Source organism: Corvus moneduloides, chromosome 22 (assembly GCF_009650955.1).
Source record: "Corvus moneduloides isolate bCorMon1 chromosome 22, bCorMon1.pri, whole genome shotgun sequence".
Classification (NCBI taxonomy): Eukaryota; Metazoa; Chordata; class Aves; order Passeriformes; family Corvidae; genus Corvus; species Corvus moneduloides.
The window spans coordinates 3,981,944-4,001,091 of NC_045497.1; the positions used below are offsets into that span (position 1 = coordinate 3,981,944).

The 19,148-nt window shown below is 46.5% G+C and overlaps 1 protein-coding gene across 10 annotated transcripts in view; it reads left to right on the forward strand.

The window, feature by feature from the left end:
• CAMTA1 (calmodulin binding transcription activator 1) overlaps nucleotides 1-19,148 on the forward strand; it is a 235,320-nt gene that overhangs the window by 60,621 nt on the left and 155,551 nt on the right. For all 10 annotated transcript variants that reach the window (XM_032131753.1, XM_032131752.1, XM_032131756.1 and 7 more), the window contains one exon: nucleotides 1,531-1,598. In XM_032131753.1, the coding sequence (XP_031987644.1) occupies nucleotides 1,531-1,598 (68 nt within the window). The remainder of the gene's footprint in view (nucleotides 1-1,530; nucleotides 1,599-19,148) is intronic.

The window sequence follows — 19,148 nt, forward strand, 5'->3', positions numbered from 1 at the left end:
CATGCAGCGTCCAGATTTCAGCACTTGGATCTGATTCAGCTGCAGCTGCTATGAAAGTGTGAGGATTGGGAAAGGTCATCAGTGTCGGTGGTGGAGGTCTGCATTGGCTTACTTTGATACTGAATTTTATTCAGCCATTAGCCATTAGCCAGAAATTAAAAAGAGGAGTGTTTGGAGCTTTGTGCCACTGCTTCATCATCTGCTTGTATGGGGATCCCTTAAACCTGCAGAGACTGGCTTGGGAAACAAGGGGTGCATCGATGGATTCCAGGAGAATTTATTTGCAGTGTAAACATGTTGGTCAGGAGTCATTAATATGACATTCACACAGCTCTAATAAAGTACATAACACGGAGATCTGGCACCGCCGCAATGCCCAGAGGACATTAAGTATGAGTCTTAAAACCAAGAGTATTGGTAACAAGATATTTTTACGTCTCGTTTGGGAGTAATATAATTGCATTTTGTGGCTCTAGCAGATGCTTGGGCCAGCTGGTTGGAGAGCATTGTGGGGGTTTTTAGCTTTGGTACTGTAAGCGACAGCCCTTATATAGAGCTAGCTAAAAAAAAAATAATAAAAATCCTTCTCCTGGTGGAAAGCTCTGGTGCTGGCGTGTGTTCTGCTCTTGGGAGGTACAGCCTGGGGACACTTCTGCTGCGGTGGCTGTGGAGATGATACTGCACCTGGTTTGGGGGTCTGATTTGAGGCATTTGTACATTGAAGGCAGCTTCACTGACCTCACTTGTGCAGCTTTTGTTATTCAGGTCCCTCTGAGAGGGCCGGGAGGCAATTTCTGGAAGACAACCATCAACCCCCTACGTTTTTCTGAGTATATCGGAGGGGCTTATTTTCAGCACAGTCGCAGGAATCTGTGGCCATCTCTAGATGTCGGGACACTGCTGGTATGGTGACAGTTGCCACCTTGTGACCACCCCGGGTTTGTACCCAGGAAACGGAAGAAGGTCTGTCCCGCGTTCCTCAGGCCTGTTTACAGGCACTGTCGTGAATTATCTCGCCGGCGCCGATAACTTCCTGCAAACAAATCAGTTCTGATCTGGAAGTAATCGCCCGTATCATTCCTGCAAGTGGGAGCAATGACTTACGTTGATGTCACCCGCTGGCTTTTTATGGCAACGATTAATAATTCAGTAATTCTCTCTGCAGTGATGCTGTTCTATTTATAAATATTTCATTTAGCTCCCCGTGTCCATATTGTCGCTACCCTCCCCTTTGCTTCCTGACGTCACGCCGGGCTTGCGGTGATGCCGTGGTCACCACAGTTACCAGCAAATTCTCTGTGCTGGAAAACGTTAATGCCTTTCCTCATTTGCAACTCTTCATTGTCCTGTTTAAGCCTGGCCTTGGTGGCGTGGATGTGAACATTTACCGAGCGCGCTCTGTCAGTCAAAACCTGATTTCAGCTGCAGCCTGGCCCGGGGTAGGCGGCTCCGTGTCTCTGTTATAAAACTTTCCAGTTCCCAACACAGCCATGCAAGTAACTCTGTTTTCTTTCTGCATTTCTCTTTCAGGAAATTGCAGCTTATTTAATAACGTTTGAAAAGCATGAGGAGTGGCTAACAACCTCCCCCAAAACCAGGTAATGTTCTCCTGCTCAGCACATTGACTCTCTCGCGCTGATGACTTGACTCACTGATCAATGCCTTGACCACCAAGTGGAAACTCCCAGTCATGTTTGATGGCTTGTGACACCAAACTCTCATTAATTGCCTTAATGAGCATTTTATTGAATGAAATCAGATTGATTAAAAATGGAACAGCTACAGTCTTGGCAGGTTAAAGTTTTAACCCGATTGCTCAGGATTTAATTGTATCCGTTCAGATGAGCGGATCTGAAGCCTCTGAGCAAGGTCGCGGGCTGTTTATCTTGACAGAGCTCCCTTGCCTCTAACTTTAAATAAATAAAAAAGCACCAGCCCCACCATGTGCTGCCTGTTCACAGGCAGGCATGGGGATTGTTTGTGTTCTGGTGTTTCCCTTGGTGGGGTTAAGTGTTTGATGGTGAGGAGGTCCCAAAAAGCTGCATTAACAGACATGTTTGCAGTTTATTATTCAGTAAATGTCATGTCTTCTTCGTGCTGCCATAAATGTTTAACTTCTCGCTCCCCTGGGAACCCAGACGTGGAGTTTTGGCTGTGGATGTTTTCCTGCTGTTTCAGCTATGTTCTGGCTCCATACTAACGCAGAGAACGACTCTTGCTTTCTGGTCTTGCTGGGCTTTTGCTGTTTTTCTTTTTCCCAATCCACCCCTTTCCTATTGCAGAGGGCTGAGTCATTGGAGGGAGCCTGCTGGGACCCAGGTGAGAGAAAAGCTTATTCTGGCATCCTGCATCCCAGCACCATCCATTGCAGGGGCCAGTGCCGCAGGTGCCCGGAGCAGCGTGCTCCACGTTTGGCATCACCTCCTGCTGCCATGAGCAGGGACAGAGGTCACAGTGGGACACAGGGAGCGATGCCATCCTAACAAACAGCACAGATTGATTCCAGGTGTTCCACAGCACCCAGCTGAGGAGAGGATGGACGTGGAGGCCTTCTCTGCACCTCTGCAGTGCAGCTGCAGGTGGGGCGCACAGAGGAACTGCTTTCCATGAAACATGGGGAAAAAAGAGCTGTGTTGTTTTACTTCTTGGGTTTTTTTCCTCCCAGACTGTATATTTTTGTGACATCTGTAAGTAATGCATTTGCTTGTCGTATTAAAATGTGTAGCACCGGGGAAGGAGATGTGGCAAAGCCAATTGCTTTCTCAGTGGTTCTCCAAGACCTGGAGCTGCCACTCCAGGTGGTGGAAGGGCCCTGAATGGATCTTTCCTGCCGGTGGCAGCTGTGAGGCTCTCCTTGGCTGCAGAACAGCAGGTAATTCAGTTAATAATAGGGAAGTTCTTTTCTGGGTTGGTAATCTCAGTTTCAGAATTAATTCAAAACAATTTCTGGCTGAGCCTTTGCCAGAGAAGCCTTTTAAGGGGTCAGAAAACACATTAACTAGTCTGGCGCTGCATCGTATCATTAAAGATACGAGATTATAAATGTTTTTGTAGCACCATCTTATGATCTTAAGAGTTTGGTTTGCTAAAGGCAATGCATGAAAACAATTTTCTGATTAACATATCCTTACCTTCCTCTTGTGTGTTTACACTTGGAAGAAAGAATGTCCCAGGAGAAGGAAAGTTGTGACAGGAGTTCAAGGTCCTTCTGAAATTGTTGAGTTAGTTTTCTATTTTTTTTTTTTTTAATATAAAAATTAATTGGAAGAGTTAAATGCTGAGTTGCTACAATCAGGGCTCCTGGTATTACAGAATTAATGACATCGATTTGGCACTGAACTGGAACACTCCCCGTTCTTTGTTTGCTGCTGTGAGTGCTACTAATTTCATCTCACAAAATTAATAAAAATTAATTGCACCACTGACACACACAGAGTTTCCTAATACGATGATGTATAGTGTGCTCTGAGGAGCCACTGCTGGATGGATGCCGTGGGGGCTCCGGGCACGGCTGGACGGTGCCCGTGGGAGCTGGTGCTGCTGCAGCTGTCGGCAGAGGGTTGATATTGGTGACGGGGTTTTAGTGCTGCCCAGCTCAGCCACCGTCGAAGGAACTGCTGCAGATGGTCAGGCCAGGCTGGGCTGTGATGCCTCCTCACAGGTCACTGAGCTGAGGCAGAGGGTGGCAATGAGGGACAAGCTGGTTTAGAGCTGGTTTAGAGCCAAGCTTGCTGTTCTGAATGTTTTCATCTCTTTCCTGAACAGAGGTTCCCATGTTTACAGCGCAGTTGGGTATTGCTTTAGTCGTGGACATAGAGGGGGAGCCTTCTTGCCATTGTGGTGGCCTTGAAGGAGCTATGACAAACCATTGGAAAGTCCCTAAAATCACTTTTTTATGAAACTTCTTGTTGAATGACTTCAGTTGATTGAATACGCTGATATAAATGTACTGGAGCATTATTACAATAGTCTTTTGAGCACTCCAGTTGATCAACATAAATTAGTGAGTACACCTTGCAAGCATCGACCTTGAGGCTCCCTTGGAATGGTGTTTGGTTACTTGATGATGTGCTGGGTAATCCGCAGCGGGTGTTCCGTCAGCGGGGCGGGGGAAGCGTTCTGCTAATGCAGCAGGGCCAAGTGTCTGACATTTCCAAGTTTAAATGCAAATCACGATGACAAAAAAAAAATTACTTGACATTTATATATCAAGTAGAACTTAATTATTATTTATTTTGGAATTTCAATGACAAAGTTAATTTTCTGAGTCCAGAAACATCCTGCCAGAGGAAGATGCGTTGCTTCTCTGTTTCCAGGTGCCTTCTGTCATTAGCATTTGCACAGTATTTTAACAATATTCTTGAGTGATCCGAGGTGGCTTCACTACTTCACAAGTGGGCCTCAGGCAATGGAAAAGCCTTGGCTGTGCCCAGAAGCTGCAAGGTCAGTTTTCCAGATGAGAATGTGGTTCAGCTGTGTTCCTGCTCCTTCCTGCTTCATGTCTTGGAAAGAACACGAGGGGATTGCTGGGGGACCAGCCCTGCTCCATGGCGAGAGCACGATGGGTGCAGTCCCTGGAGTCTCTCCACTTCCTGTCCGGCTGCCCGTTGCCCAGGAAGCACACTCTGTGCCTTACCTGTCCATCAGTCCAGCGTAAGGAACATCCCCTCTCTGGGATATCTTTATCAGCGGCATCTTAAAGGAAAGTTAGGATCTTGCAGTATATTAATTCTGTATTAAAAAATTAATAGTAAAATTAATTGAATTACTCCGTTTTCAGGTAAAAAATAGGGTAATAAATATTCATAACTTATATTATTAAGGGAATTTCCATTTCCTATGTCGTTAAAGTGAGATTAGCTAAGGTTGGGTTTAAATGAAGATTGAAAACAATTGTGCTTTGGAATTAATTCACTGTGTTAGGCCATTACCTTGCGAGCCTTCTTTCCAGTGTGCTCTCTGTGAGAGCTGTCCCACTGCATGGAGTGGATGCTGCTGCCAGGATGTCCTGGCCCTTGGGAAATGAGACAGGGGCTCACTGTGGAGGAGAAGCTCATGGGAGCTGGAGGCTGTGAAAAAGCAGCTGCCCAGAGCTGTGATTGGTGGCAAAAGTTCTGTCCATCTCCCATTGTGCTTGTTGCAAATAAAAGTCCTCTCGAGACCTTGTTTAGACTTTCAAGGCATGTTTTAAAGGTCCTGCTCTCTCATGTGGTTCGTACTCTCCATAGGATCCAGGACCATTAACCTTGCCCGTGGGCAGTGCTGATACTTGGGTTTTCTGCTCATGCTGCTGGGAGCTCTGCCGGCATATTTGGGGTCGTGTACGACCTCTTTGCCTCTGTCGAAGGCAATGTGTGTGTGCTGTCAGCACTCCTGGCTCGGGATGCTGCTCGACATAATCCCTACTAAATGTGGCACATCTCTCTTTACACTTTATAGATTTCATGAGTCTCAACACTTTCTTCTCGCTGCTTTCAGTATTTCCTTCTCTTTATTTTCCCTGCAGAGAATAAACAGTGCAGAGATGATTTTAAGAGCCCCTAGTTCATATAGATTTTTAGCTGCTGTAGTCCAGGGGTGTTGAGACGCCAGTAATGAATTCTTTTAACAGCTCACCATGTTGATTGTAAAGTGACCTAAGGGCAGAGTTGCTGGGAGCCATCTGGATGCCTGGCCTGACTCAGGTGATGGTCTTCAAGTATTCCTTCCAAATTCTTCCCATGACAAATCCAGCCTGGTGTGTGCTGGTGCTCTGGGAGAGCTGGTTTCCCTCTGTATTTAGCTGGCAGCTCAGAAGAGCTGTCTCACAACAGAAGATGCCATTGGTCAACCTGGACAGCCAAGGCAAGAGGTCTGTGTTTTTGTTTTGGATTCACCTGGCACAGAGGCTGCAGGTTGGCTTTTCCAGCCCACCAATGGCTCTGCAGCCCCTGTGTGTGGTCACCAGGCTTGGGCTTTCCCACATGTCGGAGGGATACGTGTCAGAGATGATGGCTCCACAGCTGGTCCGTGCACAGGAACACCTGCCCCCACTGCCCAGCTTTGCAGGCACACAGGGCTGGGGTGCAAAGGCTCCTTCTCCTCTTCATGTGGGCTCATGAGAGCCCTGCAGCATTGCCCCTTGGAGGAGAAGAGAACTGTGGAAAACATGGAATCATGAGAAAAAGCAATTATCTGATAACAAAGCAGTGAAATTATTCAGTAAACCCATCTGCCTGCAGTGAGGATTGGTAGGTTTTTCTGTCAATGGATATGGCCAAGGAAAACAACATGGCTTTGGACTGACATTCAGTGTTTGACCGGCTCTGACTGTTCTTGATCTCATGTTACAGGGTGGGAGGATGTTCAGGGTTGAGGAGGTGTGTGTGATCTCCCTGTACTGGCCCTGTGATTGGGGATTAACAAGCTGCGAGGCAGATCAATGAGGAGCTACCCTTGTCCTGGGTAGAACAGAGGAAAGGGTGCTGGAAGAGGTGTTGGGTTGGGGCTTCTGATGTTCACACCCAGACCTGGCAGACCATTCCCTATTGTCCAGCATTCTGTGCTTCCCATCGAAGGGGACCGTGAAGGACAGGGCTTAATGGCCATTGTGGAACCACCTTGGGCCTGCCCTTTCCTACATCATATGTGCAGGCTGCAGAGGGGCAAGAGACCTGCTGTTTGCTCTTCAGGCTGTTTTAAACGGCAACAAAATGAAAGTCTTTGTCACATTTTAAAGACTTATGCAACTTAATTTATATTTATATGGCACCGAAGAATCATCTTTTGTCCAGGAGGTGAGATATGCAAAAATAACCTTTAAGTTGCTCCTAATTGACCCTTAATGATATTCTCTTGTTTCTTCCAATACATTCTCTGCATCAAAAACACCATCCAGCAACTGCTTGTTGCATCTTAATGGCTACAAATAGCAACTGCTGAAAAAGAAACTGTTTATTTGGGTTCTTTATTTATTGACAAGGATTTTTGCCTCTAAGAAACCTGGCCCTGAGGTTGGAGTGCAGGGCTGAAGCAATGCACCGTGACCATCTTGGGCTGGCAGGGGTTGGGGTGCCTGAGCCCTGGGGAGAGGGCTGCTCTGTGTCCAGGGGGTGGATGCTTTGATTTCCAGATGGGGACAGTGTCTTACGTATGACAAGCACAGTGTGAGTTAAGTTGCCCAGTGGAATGTTAGCCAGCGTGTGCTGGTAACATGGAACTGGGGAGAGGATGTTTGTGCCTGTGTGTATGCAAAGCAGCTGGAAGCATCCCAGAGGACCTGCTCCTCAGCCTGGAGAGGGCAGATTGGTTTGTGTCGTGGTTGTTGGAAGATGAGGAGCTGCCTGCAGAGCCTGGGCTTTTTCTTTTGGTGCTGAATAAGTGTGTGTAGGCAGTGAGCAGGCTTTGCTTTCACTGCGGTGTGAGGAGTAATTGCTTGGCAGGCACAGGTACTGTAGGTGTGCATTGACATTGTAGTGAAACACTGGGCAAGTGTGTGATCCTGCTCAGCTCAAATGCGGAGCAGTTGGTGGGTGAGCGGTAATGAAGCTGACAGCACCCGATACAGGTGTTCAGGTTTGAATTTTTCTTTTTTTTCCTTTCTAGTCCTGAAAACACAGATTTACAACAATCTGGCAAAGATTCTCCTCAAGTTACACTCGGTTGGCGTTCTTGCTACGCACACTGTAACAATACTTTAATATAATTAAATTTTAAATTCCGTGTAGAATCTTGTGGGTAGGCAGATGTACCGGTATGTTAAACTTTATGTCACTTAAAAATGGTTCTCAAGTACATCAGAGGGAGCCCAGCCAGCTGTAAAATGATCTGCTTTATGGCGCTGCTTCGCAGCTTTGGTGTCTGTGTTTTAATTACAGATGTACCTTAAGTCTCACACCCTCGGATAACTCCACCAGGCCGTTTTGTTTCCTGTAAGTTACTGACAGGATGTAAAGTGACATGAGGAAAAGTGCTGCTGGGGTTTTCCAGAGCTGCTGTTTGTGGGAGCGTTGAGTTTCTGACTCGTGCTGCTGCAGCTTTGTTTCCTGTAAACAGACAGTACAGCCTCCTGCCTGGGGCTGCTGCACCTGAAGCGACATCACCAGTATGACAAGTGGTAAAAGGGGTTTTAGGAGCCACTTTGCAGCCCTGGGCAGGCAGGCATGTGTTGGGACTGGTGTGAGGAGTGGCTTTGTGGCCCCAGGCAGGCGGGCACACGTTGGGACTGGTGTCAGGGCGGGTGGGCATCTGTCCCTCCGTAGCCCCTCTGCCTCCCTGGCTCATTCTCAGCACCAACACCCGCCAGCCACCCACGAGCTGAGATGAGCTTTGCCCATGTTTGCTCCACAGTAAGTGGAGCCAGTGGCTGGGCTCAGTGCAAGATGGAGGTTTCCAGTGCTGTGAAGTGAGAATCTTGTTGCTTGGCAGGCGGAAACCATTAATGGTGCTGTTTCTGGAAATAAAGAAGTGGCTTTGTCCCAAGGCATCCCACGTGATGATTTGCTGAGTTGTGCGGCATGATTTATGCCTAGACGTGGGATTATTGTTTTCTATTGATTCTGAGGGAGATGAAGCATCAGTAAAAGCCCATCAGAAGCCTCCTGGTGGAATGTGAAAGGTTGAAGCTTTCCTGACAGAAATCCTGTTGCCTCTTTGGTGGTGACTCGAAATCCTCTGCCCAGCCAATCTCAAAGCATCACCTTGCAGTCCTCCTTTTTCTCCTTTCAGCATTGCCTGTCTCTGTCCAGCGAGGATGTGCTTGGTGCTGCAGGGAGGTGTTGAGGTGAGAGGTACTGGTGGGTCCCTTGGGGATCCTCTGGCCTCCTCTGCTCTGCTTCCAGCAGGCAGCAGCTGTGTCACTCCCTGTCCTTTGTCAGAGCTTGTGTGATTCCTGCTGCCATCAGTGAGAGTGAATTGTGAATACAGGAGAGTATTATTTCTGTATTTATTTTGTAAATGTCAAGGATGAACTAAATTAAGATAAATAAGGCTGTTCCGTCTCACTGTTCAATTTACAAAATTTTGATGAGACCAATAACATCTGTCCTGGTTCCATCTTTTGGCCAGCTGAAGGCAGCTGCAGGTCTGACAGCTCTGCTCCACCTGTCCCCCCGCAATATTTACAGACAGGAGATCTATAAGTGAAGCATTAAGCCATTTGGTTCTGCCTCTGCTCTGACTCCAGTGGAGAAGCTGAGAGGGTGATGTGGCTGACAAAGAGCTCCACCCTCACAAGTGGAATTGTTGTGTTGCTTTAAGTGCTGTTGTAAAAGGCGAGTGATGGGTGAACACATTGCTGTGAGTCGCAGCGATGAAGCTGGGTGGAAGTAAAGCCTTAGTGAGGGTGCCTTATCTGCAGCCTTCCCTTCTCCTGCTTGTCCTGGGAGGGGGAACTGTGGTCTCCTGCTTTCCTCTGGAGAACCTGGACACCAACACTCACCCTGCTTATGTGGTGTTAGGTTATGGGTGCATTCCTCTCCTTGTATGTGGGTCTGAGGACCAGAGCAGCATATGGAATGTCCCTGCTGTCCCTCCATGCCCTCTGGAAGGTGACCATTTATTTCTCATCAGTCGAGCCTCTTGCACAGCAAATGGGTCATGCAGGGGAGATCTTCTTGCTGGATAAGCAGTTAGCTAAAATAAACTACTCAGAGGACAAATTATGCGGGACTCTTGCTCTGTAACAAATGAATTAATTGACTTTGGTATTTGTGGGATGTTCCCACTATTTTATTTAATTCTCTCTGGCTAAAGGGCTCCTGTGTTTCCCCCTGCTCTTATGCTGCTGCAGTGAGCAAACAAGGTATTAGGGGTTGATTTACATGGTTACAAGCAAAGGAAGCAAAGTGATAATTGTGGGAACCTTTCCACATTTCCTTAAGAGAGACAAAACCTCTTTTAGCAGCGTGTCCAAGAGCCTCTGTTTGACCTGTTTCTCTGGGATGCCATCAGTTCTCTCTGCAACCTCATGAAGCCCATTCACAGCAGCAGGGCAGCGCGGCATTGGCTGGAATTGTGATCCACACACACTTGCAAGGGCTTTGGAAGCACCAGCGCTGCAGGGCTCTGATGGGGCTGCTCCTAGAACCACAGTACAGTCAGGAGCCACAGTGGGCTGGTGCAGGGATGGGGACAGCCATCTCTGTGGCAGTAACCCCAAGTTGTTTTGAAGGCTTTGTCTGGATCTTTGCAAGCGGCAGATGCTGTAGCAGTGCGTTACCTGGGATATTGCGTGGAGCAGCACTGCAAAAGGATTACAGCTTCTGGCCCTCGGCTGGGCCGGTAACTCATGAAACCATTTGGCCAAGTTGCTGGGTTTATTTACAGTAATTAAATTAAAGCCCTGGTACAAATCTTTGCTGTGTAACAGGATTTGTCAACAGCTAAGAAAGGGTGACACTCTTGGACCAGTTGCCAAGTAAATACTCCATGCGTAAGGGGACGTTGAGTTCACCAAGTAGTGCACAGTCCCAGCTCCCAATGCCAAGGTGAAACACAGCTCTTCCACTCTTCAGCTTCTTGTTTCTACTTTGCAGTATTCAGGCAAGATGCCTAAGGCCAGGGATGGTGACACTGGCAGTGGCATGGCCTGGGGACCCGTCTCCCTGCTCAATGGCATTTGTAATTCCAGACAGCTTTAGAAGACCCAACCAGTCTGTGCAGCAAACTTTTTCTGATAAACTGTGCCCTTTGAGAACAGCATTAGCCAAGAGCAGGGCAGTATTTTGTGCTCTGTTTTAAATTTAGGATATGAAAGATTTGGAGGATTTTATAATCGCAGCTTTGTGTGCTTGCTCTGCCTCCTCTTCTCCCTCTAGTTTTACTCCCAGGCTTTTCTAACTGCTGCTCTGTCTGGTTTCTTTTCCTTTTCAGTCCTTCATCTCATCTCATCTCATCTCATCTCATCTCATCTCTTCAACTCCTGAAATTTATAGAGAGGTCACTTCTAATCCTGCACAGATCCCAGATCTGGAGGGACTGTTATATCTGTTATGGCTTCCTTTAGCCTGCCCACCTGCCCCTACCAAAATCCCTAGTATTGGGTGAGATGGCACAGCCAGAGGCATGTGCAGGTGGGAAACCAACCAAAGCAGGTGATGTATGGGCACAGTCCCACCTGTTTTAGTGTTGATGTGCCAGAGTGGGCAGTGGTTAGAGAGGGGGTTCTGCCCTTAGGAAGGACATGAGGGCACTCTAGGTAACATATGAGAAGGATCAAATGAGTAGGGTTGGAGTTTTTTTCTTCAGATTATATTGTTCATAGGGGAGCTAACATTTAATCTTAGTTTCTTGCTGATACTAAAAATTTGGCGAAGTTCTGGAAAGTGAAAGTCTTGCATGGCATTAACACAATTGCAGCATCTGACTCGTTGCAGGGATTAGATGAGTCTCCACTTGGCGCCTGAACAAGTAGGTTTCAAACATGCCGAGGATTTGACAGTTGCATCAGATCACAACTGGTGGGAGGGAGGTGAGAGGAAAGCTGTGGAGGCCGTGCTTGGATTCAGGCAGCCTGGGGAGAGGCCGGGATTCCCGGCACGATGCTGGCAGGGCGATCCTGTGGGAAGCATCAAGTGTCCGTCAGGGAGTGTTTCATGTCCTGGCAGGGTTCTGCTGAGCAGAGCGGGATTTGGTTTGGGAGAAGCCGAGTGCCAGGCCCGCTTTGGGCCCCTGTTCCCATCTTGTGCTTCTCGTGTGACGGCCGAGCTGAAACGTCCTTGTGAGAACATCGCCCTTGGATTTTAACTAAACAGAAAAGGTCATGCCTTCTCTGCACCAGTGTGTAGGGAACAGTCACCCCTTGACTGATCTGTGTCAACCTGAGCTCAGAAAATAACAGAGGCAAGAGGAAAAGGAGGGTTTTGATCAAAGGAAATTGGGCAGACATTGACCCAGTGATGCTGGATGCTGTGCTGGGTTTGGGGACAGTGAGTGTGGGGTGACACGAGGTTTAAAAGAGCAATTCATGCTGACTTGTAGTGTCACAAATTAGGGCACAATAGAAAAAGGATTGGCTGTTATCAAAAGTCGGTTCAGGCTAAATTAATCTGAAAATGTGTAATTTCATCTGAACTCAGAATACTGGAATGTAATTAAATTCCGAAGTAGGATGAGCTGAGAGGGTGTAAGAAAAGATAAGCATCAGAATAAGACAATAATTGAGTTTGTATTGTAAACACATTCCTGTAGGAATTTGGGATTTTTTAAGCTGCTTCATTAGAAATTTTAAGTCGAGAGTACTTAACAGCTTGGGCATATTTTGGAGAAGTGGTTGACTACTTTTGTATTTGTCTGTGTTCTTTGTTTGCAGGATTTTCTGTATTTGGGGTTTATTCTCCCTTATCATCTACTAGTTTATTAATAAGTTTGAAGGGAAGTAAGGCTTAAAATTGGAAAATGTGTATTTCCATATAAAGCTGATTGTTTTGTGGACTCATGTTTTTCGTCTTAATTTTCCCTAAAATGGAATCTTTAATATATGCAATTGATGAATTAGGTTAGTACTAAAAACACTCTTAATTCTGACGTGCCTCACATGAAATGCTGAAGCAAATGTGTTGTCTTTGTTCTGTGCACAAGTTACTTGCTCAGTCCGTCAGGTAGGAAATGAGCCAGCTCAGGTCACGCCGTGCCATTCTCCTGTCACTCATGGCAGTCATGGAGCCAATGTGTGAAGGAGAGCTCGTGGCTAGGATGAATGGTGTATTGCATCGTCATTTAAATAGAGCTGTGAACACTGATTTGAACACTAATCAGCCCAAAACCTCCTTGTCAGGCTTTTTTTGAAGATGACTACAATTGGCGGTTTGAGACTCCTTTCTCTGGTGCCAGCATCTGTGCAGTGAGTGTTGGATGGAAAAAATGGGCGCTGCCATGCTCTCAGCTTGATCCAGACCCCAAACGGTGTGGGCGGAGGAGGTGATGATGGGAATTTAGTGCCTTTTTGGTGGTCCTGCACAGCCTGCTTGGTACCGGTACCTTACGTTATGGACTTGGGTAGTTTTTCACAAAAAAGTTTTTGCAGAAAAATTGCGGACAGGCTTTCTTCCTATTGACTAAAAATACCCTTAATTCTGAAAAATTACTTTGCGGATCTTCATATTTCACAGACTATAACTAGATTACTACCTTTTACTGGAATACTTTGTGTTAATGAAGACCGATTGGAATTACATAATAGATTTCCTCTAAAGAAGGCATTATGTGGTTATTTTTTACTGTCTGGCATTCTAGTTAATTGCCTTGTCATCATTAATTGATGGGACCAAATTGATATAAATAAACAGATTATATTTGTGAGGTTCATTTGAAAGAGAGGAAGGGCTGAGAACAGGCTGCCACGGGTGTTCCAGCATGTGCCAGTGACTGTTAAGGAGAGCTCAGGCTTGGTCAGTGCCACTACTTGTGAACCCATTTGGAGGATGAACTGTGAGCTCTGCCCTCCTGCCTTGGGGATGCTCACTTTGCTTGAACAAGGCTGGGGTTGCTTGCATTGCCCCATCTTAAAACTGACCTCAATAGCTTGCTCAGTCCTAAGCTTCAGGCCTACAGAGAGCTGATGGTCCTGGCTGAGGGCTGAGGACAGGCAGCCCAATCAGCCCAGCTTCCGGGACAGTTTGAGCATCTCTGGTTTCCAGGTTAATCCAGATTTATATACATAGTTACTATTAATCAGCAATCAATGGAGTCCAAGGCAAATTGACATTTTTAAGTCAATTGCAATATTGCATACAATGCTTTTGCCTGGACAGACCAAGCCGGTGGTGGCTGTCTCCAGCCCTTTCCATAGTGTTCTGCCCATCTTCTGCTGGGCCTGGCTGTGCTGATGGGGGACAGATGTAATGCTGGAGCACAGCTGGGGAGTTGCTCCCTCCCATACCAGCATTGCCAGTTCCTCCGGCGTTTGCTGTTTTGCTGCCTGCAGTGTTGGAAGTTCATCAGCTGTTGAACTGCATTTACAATTTGAAGTGGTTCTGAATTAAAATTTATAATTAATTTATTATTACTCAATTTTCAAATATTTACAGATTTTTATAGTGTCTCAAGTCATGAGTCAAGCTGCATGCTGATAGCAGAGGGAGAGCCCTTTTCCTTCCTCAGACCTCTGCTCTCCTCCTGTCCCCAGTGAGATTTTTCCCAATCCCCGGCAAAGCCGACGTGGCTCCCACCAGCCCGTGTGCTGGGGAGGTGACCCCTGCCAGAGCCCAAGGACATGGTTCACGTGCATCCTGGCAAATTTCCCTGGTACATGGTGTTTTGGACGAAACCAAGGTACGGCCCCACTTTGACACAGTTGTGAAAACCTTGTTAGCCTGGAGCTGGTGGTTGTTACAAGTGGGGAAATTGAACAGGAAATAAGTTAACCAAATAAATAGAATTTTTCTTCCATTTTCTTCCTTCCCCATAAGAATGCAGCAGTGTTTGCACACACGTGTGTTGCTGCTGTGCTGGGAAGCGACCAGAACTGAAGTACCACCCGGAGGAGGAGGCCATCTCCAAAGAAGTCTTTTAAAAGTTAATTGGAGCCCTTGGTCCTCACCGTAGCAATCTGTGTTCATGGAGAAAGCAATTGGTAAGGCAGAACAGCTGCTGGCACCTGGGGGCCAGCCCTTTGGTCTGTGTGAGCACAGAGAGGGAACTGGGCTCTCCTCGGTGCACCAGTGGAGATGGTGGTGATTAATCTGAAAATAGTTTAAAGCATTCATGAATTGTAAGAATTAATTCCCAATAAATCAAATGGTTTCCCCATGGGAGTAGGGAAGAGAAATAAATGAGGGCTAAAGAAATTGATAAAAAACCTTGAGCAATAAAGAGATGAATGCCAGTTCTTTTAAAATTATATTTAAATGAACAAAGTTGATTTAACTGTCTTTTTTCATACCTTGTACTAAGATTTAGTTCTACAGCATGACATTATATCAAGAAATAATTTGCAGAAAGACTTTTTAGCATTTCATGTGCATTCTACTTAATGACAATTTTAATATTCTGTCTTTGGTCCTACATCGTTACGAGGAGGCTTCAATTGCTCGGTGTGCCAAGGACTTCATAAAGATTGTTTTTAATTTCTTTTTCAAGTCTGTTACAGAGTTCAGAGCCATCAACATGTGAATTATCATGTTGCTGAGTAAAATGTAACTGTTGTTAACTGCTTGAACTAAATATGCGGCTTTGGGACAGTGCTGTTTCCAGAAGGATCTTCCTGCCTAGGGAGGTCCAGACGAGGTGCTGAACTGAGTTCTGACCTGCTATGTCACTGGGAGAGCAGAGCTCACCCACCTGATTGTGCTTATGAATTACACAGATCTTTGTTTTTAATCTGTTTTTTTTTGTTGTTTTTTTTTTTTAATTGGCTCTAAAAGGAAAATTGTAATGGTGGAGTTCATCAGGCTGAGTAGCCATGATAGGCAGAGATGGTGTGTGAGTCTTCCGTGGAGTTCGCACTTTGGGGACGGCTGCAGTACACTTAAACATAAAGGGCAGCAGAGTAAATGGCTACTGAGAAGTCAGATCCTGTTGTTATTTGTATCACTGTTCTTAGTGCTGGTAGCACTGTTACCTGTTTTGTAGCTGTGTCAAGAGCAAGGACACGGAGCAAAGACATTCATTTCCGAGGCATTCATGAGTACAGGTCTGAGCACGGGAGGAGCGGTGCTGGTCAGAGTTGTTGTTGTTGTTGTACAGGGGTGCCTGGAGCTGTCCTGTTGCTCTCGGCCTCTGCAGCCTGACGGGGACACCCACGGGGGCACGGGCAAGGCTGTGCTTCCCTGTCACTTGCAGCTGAAGCTGCTGTGCTTGGCACCTGCCTGCACTGTGCTGCAGGGACATCACTGCTGGGAGAACAGTTGGGTCCTGCTTCCATCAACAGAGCCCCAGATGTTCCAGGGATTAACTTCTGTACCAATGCACCATGCAAACAGAGTATCTTCACGATGTGTTTCTGTGGCACCAACATCCTGATCACACCTTAAATAGCCCCAAGGAGCTGCTTTTGGGGTAGGACTTGTCAATGGGTATCCCAGCCCACACCAAAGAGGTGCCCAGCAGCTGTGTAGTGGTCTGCAGCTTGTGTTGCAGCCATCAGCATTTACCCTGATCTTGCAGAAAGGCTTTCCTTGGCAGCCCCTGGCAGTCCTGTGTGACGGCATGAAAGCCAACTTGGCACTGGCATGGCTCGTTCAGTCCTGTTTGTTGGAGCCGCAGGTAATTATTCCCATACTTAATGAATCACATTACTTTTATTGATGAACACGGAGGCTACATGCTGGAAAGAGGAGGTAAGGATTAAGTTTTATGGCCTACTGCTGCTATGAGAAAGAGCATCTAGACGCCAATTAATGCCCCTTGATGGGATTAGCCATTGCGTTAACTACAACTCTGGATAAAATTGCTAAGTCTGTGACTTTAGACTTCAACTTCTTAAATATTGTAGATATTAAGTTCACTTACATCGTAAATGCAAATGACATTTAATTCTAGATACAAAAAACTTGCAGCGTATTTACATTTCCTTGTGATTTATACCTCCTACTACATGGATAAGAAGACTTTCCTGAAGTTTTTATTTCATCCTTGCAGAGTTCAAAGACAAATTTCAAACACATAGTCTGTGATTCCTTCAGTTGCTGTGCCAATAATCCCAACCTGTAGTGAAGAGAGCGGAGGTTTTAACGGCAGCAGCTTCTCCCCATGACATGCCACAGTGCTGGCTTTCCAGCAGTTGTGGTGAAGTCTGAATATCTACATTAAGGTCTTGAGGGGCTTTTCTTTAGTTTCTGGTCCCGCTGGTGCAGGCTGGGCACATGCTGGGGTTTCTTTTCTTTCAGGGCAAGTGTGAGTCATTGCCTGAAGGTCAAAGCCAAGCGTTTATTTAGGAGGGGGGAAAAAAGTGTTTGTCAAATTTTTGTGTGATCTGCCAGTGTTACAGCTATGATGGACAAAGTCCCCACAGTCTTGAAAACATTTGCCTGCTTAAATATTATTTTAAAGCTTTCTGTCAGTACAGAAGAGAGCTACCTGTTGGTCCTCTAGGTGTCTCCCTGGGCCAGTGGGGCGATGCCCTTGACACAGGGGTTATGGCTTTGCCTTGGCCTTGGGTGACTCCATCCTTAATGAGTCTGGGTGACCTCCTAAACCAACAGTGAGTGGCCAGGTATCTGTGTGGGCAAGGGCGGGTGAGATGTCCAGGGCTGCAACTGCTTGAGATTCCTCTTTCGGTTTTCCATTTGGGCTTTAATCTTCTGATAAGCCACAGGTACAGTGGGGGGAAGTGTCAAGGTAAATGAAGACTTGAAGAGCAGCATTCCTCAGGGGGGAAATAACTTCAGTCATCAGATTTTTTTCCTTGGGCAGAAACAAGAAATAAGAGATGAGAGCATGATGGCAGTCAGGAGGCACTCCTGACTGACAGTCCCTGTCCATCACTGCTGCAGTGTGAGGGCTGTGCAGCTGAACACAGTGCTGAGAGGAAGGAGAGAGGAATAGATGGTCACCTGGAGTTCATCACCTGCAGTGTTTGCTAGCCCCAGAGCTCTGCCTGCTCTGCTGCATGGCAGGGCATTAGCTGAGTGGGAGGCACCTTGTCACACTCACGCTTGGCACTTCTCCCCATTCCCAAACTGGCCTGGATGAAGACAGATTCAAGGACTTGGTCTTCTTTGTATTCCTAAGGAAATGAGGACAAGGATTTGGTGCAATATTTTCTTGAAAGGCTGTCTCCTTTCATGGCTTCCTCCAGGACTCCAGCTTTTCCCAGCCAGTTTCTGCATCAGTAGGTTGCTCCTTTGGGAAAGTGGAAGTTAATTTCTCATTATTATCATGCATAGATGCAGAAGGTGGAAGATAGTCCCTTCCTGTTGTCCCTTGGCTCCATTATAACTTCATAGCCAGAGAAAATATCATGTAGGTGAAAAACAGCATCATCCAGACTGTTTGCAGGAGCCATTTCTCGGTGTGGTGGGCGACAGGGATGGAGGGGGCTTGTCACCCAGGCCCTGAGGGCAGCTTCTGCTTGTGCACTGGTGAGGTACAGGAAAGGTCTGGTGTGTGGTACCTCTGCTTTATGGCAGCTGCGTTAAACATCCATATTCCTCTATAAAATATGCTCCTTGGATTGGAATTGGAATAAATACAGATGATAAAATAAAAATTAACTTTCAGAGCCATGGACCTTTTCAAGGAGTGGTTCTGGCTGATCTTGCTCTGTTATCCTGAAAAAGAGACTCTTCTGGATTTGCAGTATTTGCAATTCCCTTTTGGCACCCCCAGCTCCTGAGGCAGTAAAACGTAGTTTTCATTAAGTGATATGTCTGACATTTACCACATCTCGATGTGACAGTTTAGAGGGAACTGGTTAAACTGAACAGCATTTTTAATATTGCAGTAATGGAATTAAGGGGAAATCTCGGTCCTTCAGGCCAGAGGGACCTAAATTTGTGCACAAATGGAGAGGCAGATATGAAGCATCAGTTGACCAAAATATCCTAATCTTAACTTGCTTTCTGTTTATTCCCTCTTTTCATCTGGTTCCTGTTAACAAGAAGGTACGTAGCTTTAGATTCCTGTGACCCAGGTAAGTGACTTAATCCAAAAGAAACACTGGACTTAGAGCCAGAGGTCAGCATGCGCAGCTGAGCTGGGTGTCAGATCCAAGATTACATCTCTGGAAAATCTTCCCTGGAAATCCCATTTCCTCCGTTCCCCCTCTCCTTGTCTTACTGAGGGACACTCCGGTCTATCCAGTGGCCCAGATTGCTCCTGAGCACTGTCTGGAGCCCTGGGTCACCCCAAGCAATGACCAGGTTCCCAGACCCATCAGCCCCAGGGGATGATTGTTCGTGTTAAAAATAAGTAGGAAAATAAAATTTAGGATCTTCTTCCTGGCTGTAGCAGGAACAATTTGGGCAAAAGTAGCTCTTAGGCTGTTGTGGCAATTTGTGGGAGACTTGGCAGTGGATAGCAGGGTGAGAGGGGGGAAAGCATCCAGATCTCATCAATACTTGAGACAAAAGGCTTTCTGCTTTGCAATTACTCTTCCTGTCCTTCCCCCTCCTTCCTTCAGGCCACAGGCACAAAACCAAAATAGAGATTAGGCAGCTTTTAAATGCCACAGGTTCATAAAGGAGAGGAAATCCAGAGCTGATCAAGGATTGCAGCCCGTGCTCAGGCTT